The 25,900-nt window shown below is 39.8% G+C and overlaps 1 protein-coding gene, 1 long non-coding RNA gene and 1 other non-coding gene across 3 annotated transcripts in view; 2 read left to right on the top strand and 1 right to left on the bottom strand.

Annotated features, from left to right (window-relative positions):
- The first annotated feature begins 738 nt into the window (after positions 1-738).
- LOC120889005 (uncharacterized) overlaps positions 739-25,900 on the top strand; it is a 410,936-nt gene continuing 385,774 nt past the window's right edge. The window contains exon 1 of the long non-coding RNA XR_005732707.2: positions 739-938. This is a non-coding gene — a long non-coding RNA (uncharacterized LOC120889005). The remainder of the gene's footprint in view (positions 939-25,900) is intronic.
- Asb12 (ankyrin repeat and SOCS box containing 12) lies at positions 11,144-12,853 on the bottom strand. The gene is made up of 2 exons (XM_005335215.4): positions 11,851-12,853; positions 11,144-11,414 (listed from the first exon to the last, which is right to left on the bottom strand). Exons 1-2 carry the CDS (start codon positions 12,674-12,676, stop codon positions 11,281-11,283), a joined length of 960 nt encoding a protein of 319 aa, XP_005335272.2. The 5' UTR covers positions 12,677-12,853; the 3' UTR covers positions 11,144-11,280.
- LOC120890942 (U6 spliceosomal RNA) lies at positions 19,433-19,538 on the top strand. Its single transcript, XR_005735417.2, has one exon. It is a non-coding gene; the product is annotated as a U6 spliceosomal RNA (small nuclear RNA).

Below are 25,900 nucleotides of genomic sequence, written 5' to 3' on the forward strand. Positions count from 1 at the left end.
AGGGACTCACCTGCCAGGAAAGTCAGCTGCAGCGCCCCAGCTTCCTTTGCTTCTCTAACACAAGGGCCCTCAGGGACTGCACCATAGAGGCCAACTGCCACCAGTTATCAACCGGCCCACTGCTGCTCAGAGAACTTCTCCAAGGTTACCCAGTCCGCCAATAACAGGGGCAGAATTGGAATCCAGAGCCCCGGGCTTATCCCCCCAGGCTGCTTTCACTTTTCTTCTCTGGGAAGATACCTGCTTCATAGTTTGGCTCTCATCCAAATACCCCACCTCCCAGAGAACATGGAGAACAAGGCCTCCAGAGTGCTCTCCACCTTTAACTGTGAGCCTGACAGTGCAGATCCTTTTCACTGAAAAGTCTGCATATTGAGAGAAAAATCTTGTCTGGGCCTTTAACCGGAGGTCATAATGAGGACTGAGTGAGGAGGCCTGCACTTTACTGCCTTTCCCTTTATTGTGTGTCTGGGATGTGGCAGGGGGCCAGCTGTGTTTGGGTCTCTAGCAGGAAGACATTAAGTCACATTTGTGGCTGCCAGGGCCAGGTGAGCAGAGGCAACAAAGAATCCAGTTCTACCACTAAGTCAAGAATATCCAGAAGGCCCAGCCCTAAAACTCTGTGGCTGTCTGAAAAGGTGGGGAGGGGGAGGTGATTAAAGTTGAGAGGAGGAAGGATTAGAGAACACTGTGAGACAATTTTTCATTTCAGAAGTATTCTTTGCTGCTCTACAGGGTCCTGTCTGCCTTGAAGAGATCCAGTTGCTGAACTGATAGAGGTGGACTACTTTCCCTGCAGTTGTGGGGCACAGGAACTGACTGGCATGGCTACTAGGTATGGGATCTGGTTTCAGCTTTGTCTTGGACTTGCTGTGAGACCTTGGCCAATGCCTTTTCCTCTCTGGGACAGTCTGTCATCCTATCTCCACAAGGATGGGGTAAGCTCTATAAGTTCAACTCAATTCTTTGTATAATATTCTGTGATGTTTCTTGATCTTCTATGACTTTCTGTACTTCTCCAACAACAACAACAAAAAAAATCAACATCAAACATCACACCCCCATCCTAGTCCTGGGTCTAAATAAATGGTAGGGAATAGGCCTAACATACAACATTGGTAAATCTCAGATTTCCCACCTAGATGGCTGGACTGTTGTGTTTCACTGGAGCTATGCTTTCCTGATCTGCAAAGTTCTGATTCTTATTTGTTGGGCTTGATTTGGAAATTTTCTTTTCTTTTCCATCACCTCCATCTTAGGCTTCCCTGATGCCTTGTGCCTCTGTTTACTTGCCTTGCTCTCATTTCACTTAGAACCTTCATTCTCTGAATTAGGTCAAGATTGTAATTTGGAGAAAATGCTTTACAAATCTGGAACCCAGGGAAACAAAGACTTAGCACAGTCTCGGCTATGGGAACAGAAAGAGAGGAGGTATGCTTGGTAGTCTGGGGTGGACTTGAAGTTCTCCTGAGCACTGTTGAGCTCCTCCTGTTACAGAAGCTAATCTGCCAAGCCTATTGCTAGCCTCCAAGCATTCTTCCACAGCAGTCAGTTTTGGAAGCAGTGCAATGTATGCAGGTTAATTCATCACTCTGAGTCTCAATTCTATCATATGTCACAGAGTTGTTGTAAGAATAGGCAGTATTCCATGTAAAGTGGCACTGAGCCTGGTATATACAAAGGTCTCAATGTTAGCTTCTGTTGTTGTTGTTGTTAATATAATTACTATTATTATTATTTTCCTTCTTTTCCAACGCATGTATCTTCAAAGTTCTAGAACTCAGTGTATGACTTTGAAATCACTTTTTAATATAAGCACAAATAAGCCTGTGATACCTTATGCACAGATTACTTTTGCTTATGCAGTTCCCAGAGTATAGTCTCTTGTTCATCTTTATATTCTCAACACTGAACAAAGTTTAGCAAAAACTCATCACTGAGCATGTGTTTGCTAAACATACTCAAATGAGACATTTTTAGCTCTAATATCAAATTTAGGCCTCACCAACCATCAGTGAAGTGTAATGATATTGCTTACTGAGCACCTCCTCTGTGTCAGGTTCTCTGTTAAGTGCCACATTCATCACACAGAATGATAAACTGGACAAATATTCTGTCCTCAAGGGTAATCAGTCTATTAGAGGAGGAACACAACTTCCCACAATGCCTTGCGGTTTCCAACTTGGGCAAGGAATTGTTGGATGGTGTTGTCACCCATTGTACTGAGAAATATAGGAATAGGATTAGGGAAACATGATTCTGTTTAGGCCATTCTGAGTTTGGCAAGTCAGAAATCACAACTTGGGGCTGTGTACTTGCTTTTTCCTGTGCCTTTGATGTTTGTCCTCTGCATATGGGCATGGTTTGCACCTCACTTCCCTCAGGTATCTATTCAAATGTTTCTAATAGTGAGATCTTCCCTAGACACTTGATATAAAAAATAGAAATCCCAATTCTCACCCCTTTCATTTCCAGTCCTTTAATTGGCCTCTTTCCTATCCATGGAATGTACCACCTTTTGGCATATAATTTTGTATCTATTTTTTTTTATCTTTTTTTCAGTGGCTTTTTTTCCTATCATAATAGAAGCTCTGTGAAGGCCAACAGACATTGAACAAAATATATATGTAAAATATATAGTATGTCAGATGGTGATAAATGTGATAGAGAAAAATAGAGTAGGGGAAGGAGTAGAGGGTGCACTGCTGTGAAGAGTGTTGTTTTAAATAGGGAATTTCAGTTATCCCCCACTGAAAAGATGAGACATTCAAGCAAAGACCTAGAAGAATCAAGAAAACAAACCATGAGGACATCTGAAGGAAGGACCTTCTAGGCAGAGGGAACAGGAAATACAAAAGCCCTGAGGTGATAATATGCTAGAATGTTAGAGAAAAACCAGACAGCCAGTATAGCTGTAACAAAGGAAGTAAGGGGGCAAAGTGGTATGAGAAGAGGCCAGAGAGGGCATGTGGGCAGATATATATGGCTTTGTGAGTCAGTTTAGATACTTCAGACTTTGCAGGATTTAGAGCTGAAGAGTCACATGATTTTAGTGAAATGTCTAGGGAGTACTAGCAAGAGAAGCATCAGGGAATCCAGGAAGTAGGCTTTAATAATGAGCTAGGCAAGAGCTGATAGTAGCTCAAATCACAGTGTAGGCAGTGAGGTGGTGAGAAGTATTTGGATTCTGGATGTACGCAGAAGATAGAAATGGCTGAACTTCATAATAGCATATTAGATGATAGCTATGAAAGAAGAGAGGAGTAAGGGAAATTAGCCCCCAAAGCCCTGAGAGGGAAGAATTGGCTAGGTGAGGCCAAAGCCAGGAGAGCTGTCTCTCTCCTGAAGCCAAGGAAGACACTGGGGTTTTATGAAAAATAGTGTTGCCAAGAATGTGTCAGATGCTACTTTGGGGTACAGGAAGATCAAAGTAGAAAATGTATCATTGGATATGGCTCTAGAAATTCACTGGTGGTGTGGTAAGGCTGTTTAGATCAGAAGTGGGGATAACCATCACACTATAGTAGGGTATCAAGAGAATTGTTGGTGAGGGAAGGAAGAATATATACAGCCTCCTTGTTCCAGAAGTTTGATTGGAAAGAGGTAGTATGCATTAATCAGATTTTCAGCACTGTGACTAAAATACCTAACAAGAATTATTTAGAAAGAAATATTTATTTGGGGCTCATAGTTTCAGAGGTTCAGCCCATTGTCAGCTGGTTCTGTGCTCTAAGCCTGAGGTGAAGCAGAGCATCATAGTGGAAAGGTATGATGGAGATAAGCTTTCAGCTCATGGCTGTAGAGAAGCAGAGAGAGAATCTGATAAGCCAGGACAAAACATAATCCCCAAGGGCATGTCACCCAGTGACTTACTTCCTCCAGCCACAACCCACCTACCTACAATTACTACCCAGTAATCCATTCGTATTATTTTCCAAATGGATTAGTTCACTGATTAGGTTACAGCCCTCATAATCATTTTCCCTCTGAAAATTTCTGCATTGACTGACATGGGCTTTTTGGGTGACAACTTATATTCAAACCATAACATGGTGGCTAGAAGAGTATTTGAGGTTTAGGTTTATATTTATAAGATGGAAGGATGTGAGCTCATTTAAAAGCTGAGAAGGAAGTCAATCCAGTAGAAGACATAGGAGACAGGATAGTTGATAGGTTGGAGACCATGGATAGGGGTAGAGGATGGGATCCATAGTGAATACAGATGAGTTAGCCTTGGTTAGGAGGAGGAACCAAAACAAGAGGGAAGGATGGGTGGATTCAGTAGAGTTAGTTGTTATAGTAGTTTTTGAAGCTATCATGCCTAATGCCTTCTACCTATTCTGGGATGTGGGAAGAAATGTTCCCAGTTGACAGCAAGAGTAAAACAGTAGTGGGGGTGGGGATGTTCAAGCAAGCTTGTTAATATGGGATGAATTTTGAAATAGCTAATGCAGAGAATATCAACTTGATAAAGGTCCAGGTTTGTTGACACCTAAACATATATGGCAACCTCATTCTATAATTTTGTGAGATCCTGCTTCCTAGCCATGTGACTTTGAACAAATTACTCAATCTCACTGCACCTCAGTTTCCTTATCTACAAAATGGGCATGAGTAAGGCAGGACAATTGAATTATATGAGTTAATTCATTTAAAGTGATTACTTAGCATATTTCCTGGCACATAATAAGTGATTGATAGAAAGTATTTATATTTCTTTTTAAAAACTTATTATTTTGGCTTGACAAATCACAAATGCATATATTTATGATGTATAATGTAATGTTTTGATACATGTGTAACGTGGCAAGATTAAATCAAACTAATTAAGGTATTCATCATCTCGTCCATCATTTTTTATGATGAGACATTTAAAATTTACTTTGTTGTTTTGAAATATGTAGTACATTATTATTGACTGTAGTTACCTTGCTATAAAAATAGATCTTAAAGCCTATTCTTCCTGTCTAGCTGAAACATGCTTTCTTTTGATTGACAACTCCCATTCTGTCCTCTTTACCTCCTCAGTTTCTGATAACCATTATTCTACTCTTATCTATTTAGATTTCTGTGTTAGTCATTTTGATTTATTTTATGGCATTCATCATCCTGGGCTTAGGAGAGAGGATGTTACTGGATGAGAGACTGAAGTGATTGAACACAGAATCAACTGATGAATGGATAAGGAAAATGTGGTACATATAGTCAATAGAATATTATTTAGCTATAAAAAGATGAAATCCTGTCATTTTTAACCACATAGATGAATCTGGGGATCATTTTGTTAAGTGAGATAAGCCAGGCACAGAAAAACAATACCATATACACTGACTTATTTGTGGAATCCTAAAGAGTTGATCTCATAGAAGTTGAGAGTAGAATGATGATCACCAGAGACAGGGAACAGTAGAGGAGAAGAAATGTCAGGGAGAGGTTTACCAATGGGTACTTGTTGGGTTTTAACACAAGTCAGTGTTGACCAATGGGCACTTGTTGGGTTTTAACACGAGTCAATGTCGAGGAAGGCTTGCTGTTCTTGAATGTATATATTATCCTGGTTAAGGGTAAAGGAAACTGGTCACTTCTCTCATCTCCAATCATTAGGTGTGGATCAAAGCTAAATGACCTTGGTTGTGAAGTAAAGGAATATACTCATAAAATATCTGAAGTAATCCATCTGCACAGTAGGCATACAACTTATCCTATATTCCCTACCACTTGCCAGCAGAGTGCTGCCCTCCATATTGTCCCTGCCTGCTGTCACCGAGAAATACACAAGTAATAAAATGTCCAAACCCTCTGAGTTGATTATTCCAAGTTGTTGGAATTCTTTGGAATTGGTAAACAATATTCTGGGGCTTTTACAGCGTTGGTATTAAACAGTATTAAGTTATAGTTAGATAGGAGAAGTAAGTGCTGGTATTTTATTGCATATCAGGATGACTATAGATAATGATAATGTACTGTGTATTTCAAAAGGCTAGAAGAGTGGATTTTAAATGTTTTCACTAAAATATGATAAGTGAGCTGGGCGTGGTAACACATGCCAATAGTTCTAGCTACTCCAGAGGTTGAGGCAAGAGGATCACATATTCTAGGCTGACCTGAGCAACTTAGCAAGACCCTGTCTCAGAATTTTAAAAAAAGGTGGGGCTGTGACGTACCTCAGTGGTAGAGCACTTGCATAGCATGCATGATGTTCAGAGTTCAATTCTCAGTACCATAAAAACAAAACAAAATAAATGAGGAGATAGATTTGTTTAACCTGATTTAAACATTATGCAACAAATACATGTGTTAAAACATCACATAGTACCCCATGTGAATTTTTGTGTTTTGTGTATCAGTTAAAAATAAATTTCAAATTTAAAAATGCAATTAAAAAGAAAAGGTAGGCAAGGATAAAGCAAGGGACAGGGTAAATGGAGAGAAAGTAGGGTTCATGTGGTGTCTGAAATACAGTGCTTAGGACAGAAGTAGGTACTTAGCAAATATTTGTTGAGTGAAAGAGGAGATTCTGTGGGGTCAAACCACTGGGTTTCAGGAATACAATTTCTGGAAAAGCAGAAAATTCTGACTACAAAAGGGGACTTGCATTTCCTGGTGGGGCCAAGTGTGCTAAAATAGGGAATGGATGCTAGTATAAGAATTAAGGAGGTGAAGAAACTATAGACCAGGGCATTGGAGGTATCACTGGACAACATGGTACCATTCACCCAGCCACTGTTTTTCTACTGAGAAAAGGAAGCCTACTTGGAGAATGCTAAAGTAGCAGGTATCAAGCAAGCTAGTGGCCAGAAACTAATGTCTTCTATGCCTGTAGGTGGATAGAGCTCCAGGGTTACTAGGATGAAGCAGATGATTATTGACTTGATCACAGAGGTGTAGGTTTTTCTCAGGGCTAGGAGGAAAGTGAAGCTCCATTATAATTTGGAAATAACCAGCTCCATTGAATCCTATGAAGGGAAAAGGAGAGCTTTTGTTCTGCCATAAGCCCATTCTTTTACCCCAGCCCCTTTAGACTATCCCCAGTGCCATCTGTATCTGTGCAAAAATGTTCTACCTACCAGAGTTTTTCTGAGAAGTAAATGAAATGATGGACCCACAGATAATTTATAGGCAAATTACTCTGTCCCTAAGAGTGTAGTTAAGTGAATGTTGCCAGATTTGTCATGGGAATCAGAGAAAATGTTCTCCATATGGTCAGTAAGTCATTCCTATGATTGTACATGTCCCGTTCTAACAGCTAAAATATTTAATCCAAAATACAAGGATATTCACTACCCTCTTAAGTCTAGTCCCTAGCAAATAGCTCTTGTTCAAATACACCCAACTGGAAACAAACTGAACTTGTTACCTAAACTGCCCTGCATTTTTCTAGTTTTATGCTTTTACTCAATGAGTTCCCCTCAATTAATATGGTTTCTCTTTCTTTCTGATAAATAAAGTCCTTTCAACCATCTAAAACCAAGATTAAGTACCACCTCCTCCATCAAGCTTTCAATCAATTTAGCAGGTTAAGAAGATATCTCTTATTTCTGGAGTTCCACAGGTCATTTGGGAGATATTTTCCTGAATAAAAGAAATTTCCCATTACAAGAGAGTGCAGACTGATCAATGGTATGTGCAAAGCAGAGCCAAGACTCAGGATTATGGTAATGTCAGGAGGAAAAAGGAGAGTTATCTTGGTTCACTTTTTCACTATAACAAAATGCTTTAGCAACAGACATGTATTGCTGATAGCTTTGGAGGCTGGGAAGCCTAAGATGAAGACAGCAGCAGATTCTGTGTTTGATAAGAGCCCATTCATCCTAGTTGGTGCCAACTATGTGTCCTCATATAGCAAAAGAGGTAAAAAGAGCTTGCTGGAGCCTCTTTTATAAGGCCATTAATCCTATGCATGAAAATTAGGCCCTCATAACTTAATCATTTCCCAAAGGTCCGACCTGTAATAGCATCATGCTATGGATTAGATTCTAACAGTTGAATTTAGGCAGATGTCCACATTCAGACCATATCAGGAAGGAAGGAGGAAGGCAGGCTGATGGAGAGAAGGAAAAATATAAAGGAAGGTAAGGAAGAGACAAAACAAAGAGAAAAGGAAGGAGGGAAGGGGTTAGGACTCACCTGAACTGGTTAAGACTTAGTCTTCCTAAAAGCTGGTAGGAGTAGCTAGGAAAATGGGGAGACTAAGCTCTCACTTGGGATCAGTGACAAATAAGGGAAAGGTTTACTCCAGGAATAGTAATATCACTTCTGCTTCCTCTTCATACTTCCTAGGAAAAAATCACCTTAGAAGATTCATCATCAAAACTTAAGATGAGGGCTAAGGTTATAGCTCAGTGGTAGAGCACTTGCCTCACACATGTGAGGCACTGGGTTCAATTTTCAGCACCACATAATAAATAAATAAAATAAAGATATGTCCATCTACAACTAAAAAAATGTTTTAAAAAAACTTAAGATGATTCATTTCAAACACTGGACCATTGACTAGATGGGAATGGTGAGGCATGAGAAAGGGAAAGAATTAAGGTACCTGACCTTGAGGTTGTCTCTGCCTACTAGCAGAACAGACAACTGGAAGGATAGATGGGAGTAGTGTGGGAGAGCTGAGCCACCAATAACATAGGCATTTAACTTTATCAGTTTCTCAGTTCCCTTGTGTAGAAAAGAGGCTGTTTCAACCCTTCCTCTTTGCCTAGTATTTGGTACACTCGTATAATGTTCTCAAAATCAAGTCCTTTAAAATAACTAGAATATCCACATGCTTTTATGAGTCCATCATGTCATGAAGAGACTACCCTGGCTGGGCCCCATTTGAAGGGTGTATTTTCCCAAGGGCCTATAGATTGAGCTGCCGAGTTTGACCAAGGCTCAAAGGCCTTGACTATTGGGACAGGGGGCAGGGTCAGGAGTGGGATCCTGGACAAACCACCCAACAGGAACCCAGATTGAAACGTAGGATGTCTGCCAGGTGTGGTGACACATACCTGTAATCCCAATGGCTGAGGCAGGAGAATCATGACTTCAAAGCCAGCTTCAGCAAAAGTGAGGCACTAAGCAACTCAGTGAGACCCTGTCTCTAAATAAAATACAAAATAGGGCTGGGGATGTGGCTCAGTGGTTGAGTGGCTCTGAGTTCAATCCCTGGTACCCATCCCCCCCAAAAGAAATGTAGGATGCCTACTCTGAAGCTCTATGTGTTTACAGTGCTTCAACTCTCACACTCCTTGAAGACAAACTATTGTACCACTCTCCAAAGTACTTTTTAAAAAATAATTTTAGTTGTAGATGGACATAATGACTTTTTATTCTACTTATTTATTTTTATGTAGTGCTGAGGATCTAACCCAGTATTTCACATATGCTAGGCAAGTGCTCTTACCACTGAGCCACACCCCAGCCCTTTCCAAAGTACTTAAGAATGAAATGGGTCCAGGAGCAGGGACATGTCTAATTTTCCTTCCTTACTTCCTTTCCTTCCTTACTTCCTGAAGTCTCTCAGGATGTAGTGGTACGTGAGAATGGGAGAGGTGAAAGAGGGGAGAGACAAGTCAGTTTAAGTCCCATGTCTTGTTTCCCTTTCCCCTTGTCAGGGGACTATAATATAGGGGGCTGTCAAGGAAGCTACCATGAAGACCTCTAAACATCTAAGGTGCTTCTCATATACCCCTTCATCCTGTGTCCCTTTCACTACTCATCCACATCCTCACTCATAGTTTTACAGGGGAAATACAATAAGGTTTAACAAAATAAAGGTGCTTAGATTTGGGTGAATATCTGTGTTGATCCAGGACCTGCTTACCTCTGTCCCTGCCCTTCTTCCCATCTCCATATTATGGGAGTGGGAATCTGAACACTGCATTTCCTAGGCTCCCAAGTCAATCAATTTTGGCTTAATTCAAGCAGTAGGAGGAATAATGAGAGGACAGGAAAAATGGAGAAGCCTGTATACTTATTCTCTGCCTTCTATGCCTCAGGTGGTGGCTCTGCTATGTCTTCTCTATGGTTTCTGCCATCAGCATACTTCTAGTTCTGCTGTGTGAATCCCGCTCCCAGCTCAGGTCACACACCTCCTCCCACTGTGTTTCCATTCTTTATTTCCCACTGCTCTGCCTTGTACCTCAAGGGGACTGACCTCTGAAGTTGTTTCCCAGGAAATTAAATTAATTGATTTCCATTTTCTCCAAGGAAAGAGACATACTAGAGGGCAAGAATGAAGAAAAAGAGAGGGTATTTCTTCTTTTCCTCTGCTGTGCTCAGCCTGTTTTCTCTATGGATCTAGCTTTCATGGACATACCTGTGACACTTTCTACAAGGTGATCCTTGTCCCTGTCCTCTGGAAATACTGCTCAAGTCTAGGGGTGATATTAGCTTTCTGCTGTCACTAATCTCTGAGTTAATTTTTTATCCTGCCTATCAGCTATGTGACCTATTTATCTTCTGCTTTTAAATCTCTGATTCTCTGTCATAAATATTTGGTTGTTTGTTTTTCCAATTGATTTTGGGTGGGGGGTACTGGGGATTGAACCCAGGGGTGCTTAAGTCCTGAGCCACAACCCAGTCCTTTTTTTTCTACTTTATTTAGAGACAGGGTCTCACTAAGTTGCTTAGGGCCTTGCTAAGTTGCTGAGGCCAGCTTTGAACTAGTGAATCATCCTGCCTCAGCCTCCCAAGTTGCTGGGATTATAGGCATGCGCCACCATGCCTGGCTTCTCAGTTGATCCTGACTCTAAAGTGGACTAGTGGAAATGCAACTTATAATTCAAGGTGACTAAATGGGGGGGCACCTTGGTCATTTGCTTGAAAGTATTAAGAGACTGGTGAACAACCCCTGAAAACTTGCCTTGTAGCATACAGAGAAGTGAAGTGAGCCACAGGACTGGGTGAGCTGATGATGTTACCCTTCCACCCACTTGGATTCTTCAGGACCTTTCATCTAGGGTAACAAAGCTCCAAACTCTGTAGAGGGCCTTGGTTGGGTAGGCACAGCCATTGGGTTAGTTTTGTCTTTGGGATTTTCAGTGGCCAAGACTCCTCTGCATGGCAAATATCAGACCAGTACCATTCTATCCCATGGCCAATCAGACCCCTTTCTTCAACCCTCTCCCACATACATGTCAGACATAGTAGCCACCAAGACTTTTTGCTGAGGATTTAATCATGGAGGATAATATGGGAGGACAGCTCCAGTTGAGTGGGTTGTTGTGCCCTACAGCTACCTGGGTCCTTAGGTGGTTTTTGGAGGCATCATGGGTTCCTGGAAACATTGCAAGATCATGTTTGGTGTTTGAGGTAGCTAATCAACACGGGGGGAATTTCCAGCTGGTCGATGGCTTGTGGCTGGCAGGTCTGGCGCAGGGCTCTGCGGATAACTAAACGGGCCTGGGATAGGAGTGACCGTGGAGTGGCTACAGCAAGGAGAAACAGGACATGAGAAGCAATTCTCAGTGTAATTCTCCTGGGCAAGCTACATCTCCCTTCCCTGGCTGTTCGAGCTTTAACATCTTCTCCCTTATAAGAAAATGTCCCCTTTCCCACCCCCCAATATATGGTATCAGTGGAAACGCACTGAGGCCTAGAGGCCCTGCTCAGGGTCAGAAAAAAGCCATTGCAGAGCCATCACCAGAAATGTAGCATGAGGTTCCCCCCCACCATTTCATCTTAGTGACCCTTTCCATAACATTGAATCAGTAACCTCTTCTCCACTGGGCCCTAAGAAAAGGAGAAAAATGGAGTTTTTTTTTTTTTTTCCAGTTCATCCCAGAGGACTGGTTTGAAGAGTGATTTGGGGCCCTGGGACCTAAAAGCTAGGAGGTCTATGGGGATGGCCTGCTCACTACTCACCTCGGGCCTGTATCAGCAATGTAACACCTTTATCATCATGAGAGGTCTGGTCCGGAGGGAGAGATGGAAGGTAGACATTAGCACCAAAATCAATTAACAGCTGGATATACTCTGGCGCACAATTATGGTGAAAGCAGATATCAAGGAGGGTGCGGGGTCGTGGAACACGAGCTAGTAGGCCCTTGTCAGTGCAGTTGTAATCAGGATCTGCCCCATAGAGCAAAAGCAGGCGGAAACAGTCCAGGTGTCCATAGACTGCAGCCAAATAGAGAGGGCCAGAACATGAAGCTATATTTGATGCCCACACTGGTAGCTTAGCCTTGACATTGGGCTCTGCACCATGGCCTAGGAGCTCTTGCAGGATGGCAATAGCACCATCACGTGCAGCTGTGAGCACAGGAGAACAATTGTTGTAGATGCTACCTCCAGGACATGCACCAGCTTCTAAAAGCACACGCACACAGTCCAGATGGCCATGACTGACGGCAGTGAAAAGTGGTGTCTGTGCCTTGACGTCCAAACTGTCAACATCAGCGCCATGTGCCAGGAGGACCTGCACACAGCTCAAGTGTCCATAAGAAGCAGCTAAGCGCAAGGGTGTCCCAGGAACACCCCAGCCACTCCTGCTATTGATGAAACGTTTGTAACGCTCCTGGCGTAGAAGCTGATCCAAGGTATGGGAGTCGTTGTCATACACTGCTTGATTGAGAGCCTGTTTTTCCCCAGTGTTTGTGTCCTCCTCCTCTTTTTCGGGCTGCAGGAGGGAGAAGATCTTGGTGATATCCATGAGGTTCATTTTGGCTGATTGTAACAGGACTACTTTCATTATGAGGAGGAAGACATGCCAGATCTATGGGTAAAAAAGCGAGGAGAAACTGAGGGTACTTATGAAAAACTGGGAATGTCAATCTCCACTCTAACCTCTTGCTCCCTGTCCTTTATGGTCAGGGTCTCCTGTTTCTCACTCCTACCGCTATTGTCTTATTTTAGGCCCCAGGAATAGTTTTCAAAACAGGTCAGGGCATTTCAGAGCTTGGTTCCTTTGCATATAATTTTTCTGACTGCCTCTCAAACTCCTACTTCTGGGAAGCCTTTCCTGACCTCTTCCTACTCAGGGATTCCAAAAGATGACAACTGGACTCTACCTGTGAATTTGTATACCACACTTTCACTCACTTGTGCTGTATTAATGTATAAGCTCCAGGGCGAGGACCCTGTGTCCATCTTTTATTCCTCCACTCCCAGTAGGGCCTATGTAATGGCTGAGGATTTAGTAGATGCATCTTCCTCAGATTAGAATATGTGGATTGATGAAGTTAGTTATCTGCAGAGCCCTGCGCCAGACCTGGCAGTTGCTAGGCCAATACAGCAGTGCTTTGTTGTGTCATTCCTGAGCATTCTAACATCAGTCTCTTGAAGCAGACCCTCAGCTCTGCCTTTTGACCTTTTAGACAAAGTTCACTTTCTTCACAACTACTCATATCTGACCAAATCTCCCTCTCCCAAGATTTCTGTAACTTCCTCTCAGACTCAGGTCCCATGCTTCCCAAGCAGAGATGCCCAGAAAATGAAGGTCGAATGATATTTACTGATTAAATAAATGAAGGGGTGGTATTACAATAAACACACTTCAAGTAAAATAAAGGAAAGAAATGGCAGTTGAAGTTTCCAGATCAGGTTCTCTCTGATACATCTAGTTTATTTCCCAGAACCACTGCAATCAAGGAGTCCCTTTGATTGCCAACACTTCCTCAGAACACACTGCATCTCCATCTTTCTGACTAAAACCTTTACCTATCCTTTCTGCCAAATCCAGCCTGGAGCCTTGACACAACCCTCAACTCTTCTCCCCTTATAGTCCTCAGGCCCCCAAGTTCACTCATGACCCAGTGATGGACTCATTTTAACCCCTGATTTACCAGTCCTATTCCTAATTCTCCAAATTCATGTTTACTCACCTCAGTTTGTAATGTCATCAGGGTGAGCTGGTAGATTTTTCAGAGCTCAAATCTCCCTACTCTCCCATACCCTGCAGCCGGGGTCTCAGGGCCTCACATCTCCTTTTATTCACTGTCCACTCCACCCCTCTTTGTTAACTGGGGACCTCAAATACCCACCTCATAGAAAGAAAATTGTGAGGTGGGTGGGTGGGGTCACTCTCAACTTTAGGCCCCTCCCCACCTGGCTGTATCAACTCCATATATAGTCTGATTATTCATTCTCTGGGTACAATGGGAATAAGACTGTGTTTAGGTAGAATTAGGCTTGTAGCTTAGTATCCCTGGTTCCTAATGTATAAACTTTGGCAAGTCTCTTCACTTCTTTGTGTATCATTTTCCTTATCTATAGGATAGTAACTATAGTACATAATTCCTGGAGCTTTTAGAATAAAGAGAACTGCCCATATATTAGATCTTCAAAAGTTACCTTCTTTTCTCTGCACCTTCAATCTCCTTTCTCTGACTTCTCCCCCTCATCTATCTTAGGAAACAAACCTCCAAAACTTCTATAGATCTTTGACTTCTGTAGCTACCTTTCTCTACATTTCTCCCTTCTTTACAGATAAGTAGTATCCAGTTATTTACTGACTACTTTCCTACTCCCTATTCCCTTCTCTATTCTCTGCAGTCTGGCTCTACCTACATTGATCACATATGGAGAAAGCTATTTAAAAGGCCATCTGTATGGCTAAATTCAATGCATGTTTCTCGGATCTTTCTGACATTTTCTGGGACTTCTGTTCTACTGACCACTTCTTCCCACCAACTCAACCCACATTTTTCTGGCTAGCACTCTCTCATTCTGCCTTCCATCACCTGATTTCCAGTCCCCAGAGCTTTAGCGCTTATCTTTACAATGATGATTTAAACCCATCACTCCAAGCCACTCCCCACTCCCACCCTGAAACTCTTCATCTCCAGGAATGAATCCACAGAATTTCTACAGGCACTTCAAGTTCAGAAGTATACTACCCCCACCACCACCACCACCACCACCACCACCTAACTTAATCCACATGTCAATTCTTCACCATGTACCCAATCAACAAAATATATAACCCCAGAACCCATCCAAGTCTTCTTACCTCTTTGCCCCACTCACATTCAATCCCATTCAGTCTTTTGGATTTTACCTCCTATAGACCTCTATCCATCCATCCCATATCCATCTTCAGTGGGAGGCTTTATCTAGGCCCCTACCATCTTTTGTCACAATAGTTACTATAGTCTTCTAGGTAGTTTCCATTTTTCTCAACATTGTGGCTAACACGATAATTTAAAAATGCAAATATGGCCTGTACCAATCCTCTGTTTTAAATCCCTTAATGATGCCCACTCTTTTAGGGCATAGCCCAAAAGACTTGGCTATACTCATAGATCTTGGCCAAACTCTTCAGCCTTACTTCTTACTACTCTTCTATTTATAATCTGGAATCCAGTGATAAGGGAAGAAAAAGATGGTTCTCCATATACAATGTGCTTCTTTCTGCCACATGCATTTTCTTCTGCTGAGTTACTTCCTACTGAGTGTGTTCTTATAGCACTGTATCAGTCATTATATTTTATTGTAATTGCTGTATAGGTCTGTTTTGTTCCCAGGGTACATGGGGAACCATATGGGATAGTGGAAACTTCTGCTTTCCTGCTTCTATCACAGCTCTACCACTTAGTAACTGTGTGATCTAGGGCAGATCATTTACTCTAGATGTTCCCATTTCTTCATCTCTTAAGGGAGGATAACAGTACCTTTTTGAAGTGTTGTTAGAATTGAATGAGTTAATACAAAATAATTGCTTAGAATAATATCTGAACATAGTTTTCAATCACTGTTTTTACTATGATGATGATTTTTACTTAGGTCTTCAGTTTCTATGGCTATTTCTCTCTACTTAATGTTCTTCCTCAGAGTTGTAGTAGACCTTGTAGGCAATTTAATTTTATTTCTTCAATTGAGAGATGGAAAAATCAAGGTTCAGAGGGGAGCAGGGACATTCACAAGGTCACACAGCTGTTACTGTTGTCTCATTTAAAAAAAATCCAGGACACACCTATAATCTTGTGCTGTTCAAACTTATTTTATGGGGTGGGATAGGTAACATTATCCCTGTTTTCTGGGTGGTTAGAAACTATGGCTGGAGAAGGAAAGAGATTTCCTAGGTAACTTATATTAAGGCAATACCAGAGCCAGAAATATAATTCAGGTCTTCCTGCTTCCCAATCTGTTCTTTATATTGCAATATAAAATGCAAATAAGACTCCTCAAGTCTTTTCTTCAAGCAAAGTTGCATTGCAGTTCCCAGTATCCTCAGATTTTGAGTGTCATGTTGAATTCCAGAGACTTTGGTACTGGAAGTTTCCTTTATGAATTGTTTCTTCTGATAACCAGTTGGGAATCCCTTTTTTATTATTTTATTTTAGGGATTTGGGTCTGTGGAGATGAAAAGAGCAGGGTACAGTGGAAGAAATGATGATGCATTCACCTAGAATGTAACATGAGTCCACAGCAGAGCCCATATAATGAACTCCTAGAGGGAAATCAAGCTAGCTGCCTTTATAATGGCACTTGCATAATTATCTGCATTAGATGTAGACAGCTAATATTGCCTGACTTCACCCTGTTCTGGTTTATTAATCAAAGAGTTATAATGTGCCTACTATATACAAGGAGTCCCTTGCTAAACCCAAAAGTGCAGGAGTTTTGAACCTTTTTTGTTAAATTGGCCAGGTGAAGTCTGTCGACTCCTTTAACTATGTTTTTTTGTGAATAAAAATAAAATATATAGGGTTAAAGGAAATCAAATGCATTCAAATGCTGCCATAAAATATTTTAAAAACTGCATGACATAGTAATTGATGTTATTTATTAACACATTAAATAATGAGGTCTAATAATTTCTAAGTGGCAATGTGCATAAATGACATTTCAAGATCTCTGCCACACTGTAATATGATATAAAATGTCTGTGATTTCTTCTGGTGACCAAGTTACAGGAACCGGTAATACTACAGCCATTTACTGCCTGTATTTGTCCTTGAAAGAAATGGTAAATTTCAGTTGGAGGTTACTGTGTTAGGAGGCAAAAGGTAATTGTTTGCCCTTTCAAGTCTCTGAACCCTTTGTATTTTATCTAAGGCCCTCTCAGGATCTGTAAATCCATGTAAAAACTCTTACAGGAGAGAGTTTTATTTCTATAGGACCTAGCACACTTCTCCAAGCATTAGTAGACTATTTTTAAGTTTTACCTTCCTCCACCCACCCTGATAAGCTCTGTCCTTATGCCTTTAAGCCCACTAAACTGCACAGACCCACATACATACAGACTTTCAAACACCATACAAGGACAAAAACCTTCACCCTCTCTGTAGTATGTAATAGCAAATGCCCATATGAAAGTAGGTCCATGTAGACACAAGAGCCTGAGCAGACACACCTTCTTGGGACAGACAAAGCAGAAAGCTGTCATAGTATTCTTCCTCCCTTATGAAGGCTTTTGCCTACAGACCTCCTAAGCACTCCCAGGTCCCAGACTCTAGAAATGGCAGGCTCACAGACATGAGTCTTAGGTTGTGGGTACTCACAAGACTTCGGCCTGAGGCCACACTGAACTGTGTTGCTTCCTCTGTGCCTCTTCGATATACTTGGGCCCTGGTGGACCCTGCATGGGGAGCCCCTACTGCCCTGGGCTAGAGTAGAAGGGGCCCTCTGTTTCCACTGTTAACACCCTGGCAGAAAGGTTAGTAGTTGGTCCCAAGGCTGACTTGCTTCAAGGGGCTAATTTTAGGTTACCCTCCACCCCGCCTCCTGAGGACATGTTATCTTACCAGTGCCTTTCTGGGAGTGATCCCAGCTAGAGGGGGTGGCCAGCCACAGGGAAATCCTGGAAGAACTGACAGATAGACAGGTGCTTGGGAAGGTTGGGGCTTCTGTTCACAACATGTCCTCACATACTCTCCTGCACCACTCATATGGGCACAGAGGTGAGTTCTATGAGCTATGGGAGTTCCCAGCTTTTCAACAAGAGGCCTGAGAAGGCCCAGCCTCACCTAGTACACCAACTTCTATGCTGAGTCTCTTTAACTTTTCCTCCAAAGTTAATCTCTTTGCATATCCTTTTTCCCTTCTTTAAGGCCTAGTAACATACTGCCCTCCATTCTTCCCCAGTTCCCTGGAGTGAGAAGGACAGCATGAAGTGGAAGCTTCCATACTGATGTAAGAATTTTTTACAAAGTCCGGGGATCCATTTTCAGAATATATTAGGTAGACTTAATTGGATCCAAATTTAGCCATTTTAGTTATAGCCCATCCCTTTGCCAGCCTCAATTTAAAAATTAGCCAACTGCATAGATTATAGCCCCAAACTCCTCCAACAGGGGTGAAGGACTGCGCTACCTTAGTGATATCAGTGGGAGGACTGCCCGGTCAGATGCACTTGCTAATCAGGTTCCAGCTGCAAGACTTTCTGGCAGAAGTAAAAGTTTGCCTTGCCCACACACTTTTGAACAGGGTTTTATTTTTTGCAGCACCTCAGTATTTTTAATGATTTTGGCAGCTGCCATGAGGCTCCATATATTGCTTAGGGGGTGTGGGGAATTCTCCTCCTCAGAGGAAAAGAATCCCACTGTTTCATTGTGGTTGCCTCAGAACAGAGGCCACCCTGAGGCCCACAAAGCACCCCAAATCTGAAGTGGATCAGATGTGGATAGGCAATTCAGGGAGAGGACCCAGTCAATTACTGCATTGATTCGGTAACATTGTGCATGGAACAAGGTAGGAAAATCTATTCTCGAACTTGGAAGAGAAGAACTCCCTTGGTTGTCAGGACATCCCAGAAATTATATGAGTGTGACTAAGACTTTAGTGCAAAAAACACTAAAAAGAAGCAGTTGAGACTGTATTCAGAAACACAAGATCACACCCAAGAAAATGCGGTGGGGGGGTATGTAAGAAACAGCTAGTGAGATTGAGCATATAGGGGTCCAGAATATACAAGAAACTTGCAATAAAGTGGGGGTGGGTAGGTTGAGTACAAACGATACATTTTAATTATATGAACATATAAGAAAAAAATGGGGAATAAAAATTTTAGGCCTAGGGACAGGGAAGAACAACCAACAGTACCCATACAAACAAATCTTTTTTTTTTCCTTTGAGCCCTTTTCATATCTGGGTCATACTGTGAAAATATGTGATAGGCTCTATTTTATTTTTATTTTTTATATACTGGGGATTGAAGCTAGGGATGCTTAACCACTGAGCCACATCCCCAGCCCTTTTTAATATATTTCATTTTGAGACAGGGTCTTGCTAAGTTGCTTAGGGACTCGCTAAGTTGCTGAGGCTGGTTTGGACTCACGTCCTCCTGCCTCAGCCTCCTGAGACTCTAAGATAACAGGTGTGTACCACAGCAACCGACAAAGCTCTATTTTAATCTATGTATTGTATGTCGTGTCTATATATGTGTTTGTGTCCATGTCATGTACATGGTATCAAAATTGGCTTATAGATAAAAGAGTATTCATAAATTTAATGAATGGATCTAAATGCCTTTCAGTTCATGTGACTTAAATAAAACTTCAACAAAGTGCTTGATTTGGCAGCACATGTACTAAAATTAGAATGATACAGAGAAGTTTAGCATAGCCTCTGCACAAGGATGACCCACAATTCATGAAATGTTCCATAAAAAAAATTAAAAAAAAAAACTTTAAAAAAAGGGGTCAATTTAAATTGGTAAGTATAAAGATGCATTTGAAATTATTGACTCCCATGTTTTTCTAGGTGACCAGGTTACTGAAAGTTTGTATTTTGCCCTGATACCAATTCAATGGCAGGGACATGCATTTGAAAGATAGAGGAAAAGGATTTTTTGCTTTGTTGGTGGGAGAGGGGCACAGGAGATCCTGTCCCAGAGGCTGTGATTCTGCCAATAAGGGACAACAAAGGATTTTTAAAGAAGCTATTAAAAGGCTTCCTTACAGGTGTTCCCTGTGAGGGGATTGTGATTCCCTTGTTAATTTGGGAAATGGATATTTCTTAGATCATCTGGCACTATCCCTTAAATTATAATTGCTTGGTGAGTGTGTACTCAGAGACAGATAATTCAGCCTAGCATGAGGAAAAGGTGTTCCTGTTCCCTGCCCCCAGGTTGGGAAGGAGTATATGGAGAAAAGGAAAAGAAAACCATGTCCATTTAAAAATAAGTCTCAGCTTTGCTGCAGCAGCTCAGGAGACTGAAGAAGAGGATTGTAAGTTCAAAGACAGCTTCAGCAATTTAGTGAGGCCCCTAAGCAACTCAGTGAGAACCTGTCTCTAAATAAAATATAAAAGAAGGGCTGGGGTTGTGGCTCACTGGTTAAGTGCCCCTGGCTTCAATCCCCAGTAAAAAAACAAACCAACCAACAAACAAAAACCCCAACTCAGTGGCACAGCAGCAATATCTATATTCAAAGCATGAGGTAGACCACTGTTACAGCCAGCCAATTACTGTGTCAGTTTCTATAAAATGTTTAAAGTGTTTTTTCTTTGGCAGGAATAACTGACTTAAAGTGTTAACTATACTTTTTTGATACTTTGGTTTTCATGGGTAACCTAAATTAGAAATGGGTAAAATAGTTTTAACATAAATGGGATTAATTTTCTTAAATGTGTGTTAGAGGAGACATCTGATTAATTTGCAAAGTTAAAATTCTAAAACATCAATTAAATATAAATTCAAGTACTCTTGACTTCTTGAATTCCATAAGGTAACATATACTTGGGTCTATTAAATGTGTTTTTATAAATTGGCAATTTAAAAAAAAGAGGTTTAAGATTGCTTATTTATGGGTCTTAACCTAAAAGCACAGTTACTAAGAGTTAATATTCTATCAGGTGTAATTCTATATGTGTACAAAAAGTTGCATCTGTGTTTTTATTAAAGTACTGTAAAGAGTGAAGTATCTCATTAAAAAGGAGTAAAGGTATGTTTAAATTAGAGAAGATGGAATTCCTGTGTTGCAAGTGGGGAAACTGGTGGAAGGCTTTTCCTCTTAGGTATACTAGTTTGGGGACTTATGGCTTCTGGATAAAGGCATTGATCACATCCTGAATAGACATTAAAAAGTATTGGGGCTAATTGTTGGAATCTATATTGTACAAGTGTTGGAAGGACACCAAGGCTATAGGCTTGGCCCATGACTTTCGAATTAGCTATATGCTTTTGGTTTTTGAATCTGAATTTTTCTATAGCTGTCATTGGGTCCATCCTCACTTTCATTTTCTCACCCCTCTATGGCAAAGGAATTGATTAGAATGTTTAACCTCGCAGGATGGCCTTTACTTGAGATGTAATCCCTGTAATTTGGGAGGTTGAGGCAGGATAATAGCAAGTTCCAGGCCAGACTAGGCAATTTAGCAAGACTGTCTCAAAATAAAAAAAAAAAGTTAAAAAGGACTGGGGATGTACTCAGTGGTAAAGCATGCCACAGTTCAATTTCTAATACAAAAAAAAAAAACAATATAGGAAAAATAGGCATGGAAAAAATTTTATTTCACATATGCAAAAAATGCCATAACTAAAAGGTACCCTGGATGCCTATGGTTATTTTGTATTCATGTTAATCTCCCAAAGGAGTTCAGAGGTATTTCAGGGTTCTGTGTTTCTACATCCCATCAAAAACAATTATAACATGAATTTTCCTGCAAATGGATTGTACTCTATACAGAGCACTAACCCTAAGACATGAAACAGGAATATCAGTTTGAGCCAGTAGCCTATAGCTGTTCATTATCAGAGACCTTATGCAAGGTTGATTAGCCATCAATAAATAAGTACTTCTATTTCCCTTTATAATTAATCACCAAGGAAAATTCCAATCAAGAAAAAATAAAATCTACCGAGGGTGTAGGAGATGTAGAGGGGCTTAAGCAATCAGTACACGATGGCAAGTGAGGTGGTTACAGGCAGAGCCAGAACAAAGGATAATGGAAAGAGTCTTCTGATGAGGTCAACTTTCTGCTTGACGAAAGTGCTCATAGACACAAGTGGGGGACCCAGTCAGACACTTCCATACTTGTGCTCCTAAGTGAGGAATCCAGTAGAAAAACTAAAATAGATGCATGGATAGAGGGGGCACCAATCAATAGTAGTGAGGAGAAAGTTGACAGAGGAGGAGATAAGGAAAGTAGGAAATTCCAGAGATCTTAAAAAGCAACAGGCCAAAACTCCCTAATCAAATTCCCAATTCTGGGGCCACTTCTCTTCATAGAAGTCTATTCTCTGTATCTCTGTCACCTTTGCAATAAACCTACTTCTTCTTGTTATCTCTGTGTCCTGTTCTTCAATTCTTTTCTGAACAGAGACAATGAACCTAGCACACCTAGATAATAACAAGGGGACCAGAGATTTGATGGGATAAAGCTCTAGTTGCTCTGCTTCCCATGCTTATTCAGTTTTAGAATCTGCACATTGAAAGCAAAGTCCTACATTTCTGAGATATTTGATGGCTTTGACTTGACGCTCTATACAAGGAGCAGCACATATCATTCCTTGCTGGGCAACTAATTTAGTCCTTCTTTCTGCTAATCTCAGATCTTCATCTACAATGTATCCCAGAGGTCTAATTTTATCTTCTGCTTATGTTTTGGGCCTCAGAGAATATGGTCATAGCCTTCTTAGGGCTCTGAATCAACTTATCCTATCCTCCATGTCATTGTTTCTCAGGGAAAACAGCTACTTCAATTATTTCAAGCTTGTATCTGTCTAGTCTACCACACTCATGAGATGGTTGGTCATGCAGACTTTTTGAATATTGATGGTGTCCAGGAGCTCACAGGAGGCCTGATGGCTCCTTTCATATGTGTTGGTGTCCCAGATTGATCAGAGACTCTGAAAAACAGGAATATCAGTTTGAGCCAGTGGCCTATAGCTGTTCATTATCAGAGACCTTATGCAAGGTTGATTAGCCATCAATAAATAAGCTGTTGTAGTACTACAGTTGACAGAATAAGATATTATTCTTGAAAAAAAACTTGCAAGATTGCAGTGTGTTTTTGAGATAATTATAGATGCAAGTGAGATTGTAAAACTAATAGGAATCCCATGACACTTTACCACTCTTGCAGTGCTACAGTATGATATTATAAGTTTGATATTGGCTTAGATATAATCCACACATTTTATTCAGATCTTCCTAGGTTAACTTGTACTTTTTTGTGGTTATGAATGTGTGCACATACTTATTTATTCCTACATATTTTATCATGTGTAGTTTCTTATGTGTAAAATATGTATATAAGACAATATGCAGATTAGTTCTATCCCAATAAGGATATATCATACTACATTTAATAGCCACATCCACTTCCTTCCTACTACTCCCACCTTGATCCCTAATCTCTGTAAATGTCTAATTTATTCTCCATTTCTATTATTTTAAAATATATAAATGGAACCATCATAAATAAATTTCAAATGTTTTGTCATTAGTTTTTTTTTAATTAGAGAATTATAATTATACACAGTATTTGGGTTCTTTTTGACACAATTATACATATAAGGATTTCATTCCACCTTTTCCTCCCCTTTTCTCCCTCCTCTACTCAACTGACCTTATTTTATCTTCTTTGTTTTTGAATGGTACTTTGTACATATCCATAAACCTGAAATTTCCTTTGGTACATTTATATACATATATAACAGAATTTTGTTAAATCATTCCATGTTTCTTCCGCTTTCTCATCCTTTTTCCCTTTGCTTTTCCTCTTCCATTCCAATAGACTTCCCTGCATCTTTTTGATATCGAATCCTTTCCCCCACTACCTTCTTTTCCTTATTTTGCTCTAGCTTCCATATATGAGAGAAACTAGTTGAGTCTTGACTTTGGCTTATTTCACTTAGCATGATTTTCTCCTTTTCTATCCACTTGTGAGGAAATAACATAATTTCATTCTTCTTTATGCCTGAGTAAATATCCATTATGTGTATATACCACATTTTCTTGATCCATTCATCTATTGACAGGCATCTGGGTTGATTCCATAATTTGGCTATTTTGAGTTTTGCTGCTATAAACATTGAAGTGGCTATATCACTACAGTATGCTGTTTTAGTTCTTTTGGATAAATACTGAGGAATAGATAGTTATAAGTAGCTTTACACTCAATACTCTAGAGATTCATACAAGTTGTTAAGTGTATCAAGTTTGGGTTTACTTTTTATTGCTGAGTGGGATTCATGGTATTTATGTAGCATGATTTGTTTCATTATTGATCCACCTGGACTGCATTTAATATTTGGCTATTATGAATAAAGCTACTATAAATATCTGCTTATATATATTTTCAGTGTACTTATGTGTCTTTCAGGCATTGCTATCAGAGTAATTCACCCAATTTTACTCTCACATTTGAATATTGTTTTAGCTATCTGAGGTCCTGTGCCTTTTAATATAAACTTTAGAATAACCTTGGCTCTACCTAAAAATTTCTGAGAGGAATGGTTGCATTGTTTTCCCATAGAAGATGCATGATTTTATGTTTCCACCAATGATGTATGAAAAGAAGACCTGGAGTCAATCCCCTGTGGATACTCAATTTAGTTCTCTTTCCACAAATGTATAGTGTTTACCAATTTCATTGAAAATCTTTAATGAAGTGAAAGGAGATAGGTCAGAGAGATAATACATGGGAAAAAAAAGAAAATCCCAATTCCCTTCACATCCTAGTCAATACTTACTATTTTCCAAATTTTTGGTTATACTCATCTCTGTAGGTTTGAAGTAGTGTTTCAATGTGTTTTTATTTTCATTTCTCTAACTACTAATGATGGTGAGCATCTTTTCATGTACTTATTGGCTATGTGTGTGTGTGTGTGTGTGTGTGTATATATATATATATACTTAATATTGTATATATATATCATGTTATTTACTTTATATAATAATATATAAATATATGATACATAGATATATATTTATGTAAATATGTTTATGTATTTAAGTATTTTAATAAATATAATTATATAAAAATATTTTTATATTTATAAATACATAATGTATATTATATATTTATAAATGCATATGTATAAATAAATGTAAATTAAATGTATATAAGTGTAAATTATATTTATTTTGCATTTAAATATAAGTATCAAATTTACATTTATATTAAGTATAGAATCATGGTATATGTAAATATATAATATATTTATGCATGAATTTATAATTATATATTTATATATAAATATATTAGTATATGTAAATATACTTATATATAAGTATATATTTATATATAAATATATATCATATGTAAATGTATGATATGGTTATGATGTAAAATAAATACATTTATTTTATTTTTATTTATTAATGTGAGATGCTGATAATTGAACCCAGTGCCTCACACATTATAGACTAGCACTCTACCACTGAACTACAGCCTCAGTCCTTAGTGTAGTTTTCATTTGCATTTCCCTGATTGCTACAGATGTTGAACATTTTATCACATATTTGTTGGCCATTTTTTCTGTTTGGTTCTTTTGCCCATTTATTCATTGGGGTGTTTGCTTTTTGGTATTAAGTTTTTTGAATTTTTTGTATATTCTGATTATTAATCTTCTATTGGAAAAATAGCTGGTCAAGACATTGTCTCATTCTGTAGGCTCTCTCTTCATTGCTCTTAATAGTTTCCTTCATTCTGAAGAAGTTTTTTACATTGATGGCATTCCACTTATCGATTCTTGGTTTTACTTCTTGCACTTTGAGGGTCTTGTTAAGGAATTTGGTGCCATATATGAAGGACTGCTGACCCTATGTTTTCTTCTAGCAATGTGTAAAGTTTCTGGTCTACTTCCTAAGGCTTTGATCTATTTTGATTTGAGTTTTGTGCAGGGTGAGAGATAGGGATCTAGCTTCATTTTTCTGCATTTAGCTATCCAATTTTCCCAGCACCATTTGTTAAAAAAGCCTGGCTTTTCTTCAAGATATATTTTTGGTACCTTTGTCAAATATCAGATGGATGTTGGTATGTGGATTTTCCTCTGTGTTTTTGATTCTGTTTCCTTGGTCTTCAT

The sequence above is a fragment of the Ictidomys tridecemlineatus genome, chromosome X (genome assembly GCF_052094955.1).
Source record: "Ictidomys tridecemlineatus isolate mIctTri1 chromosome X, mIctTri1.hap1, whole genome shotgun sequence".
In the NCBI taxonomy this organism is placed as follows: Eukaryota; Metazoa; Chordata; class Mammalia; order Rodentia; family Sciuridae; genus Ictidomys; species Ictidomys tridecemlineatus.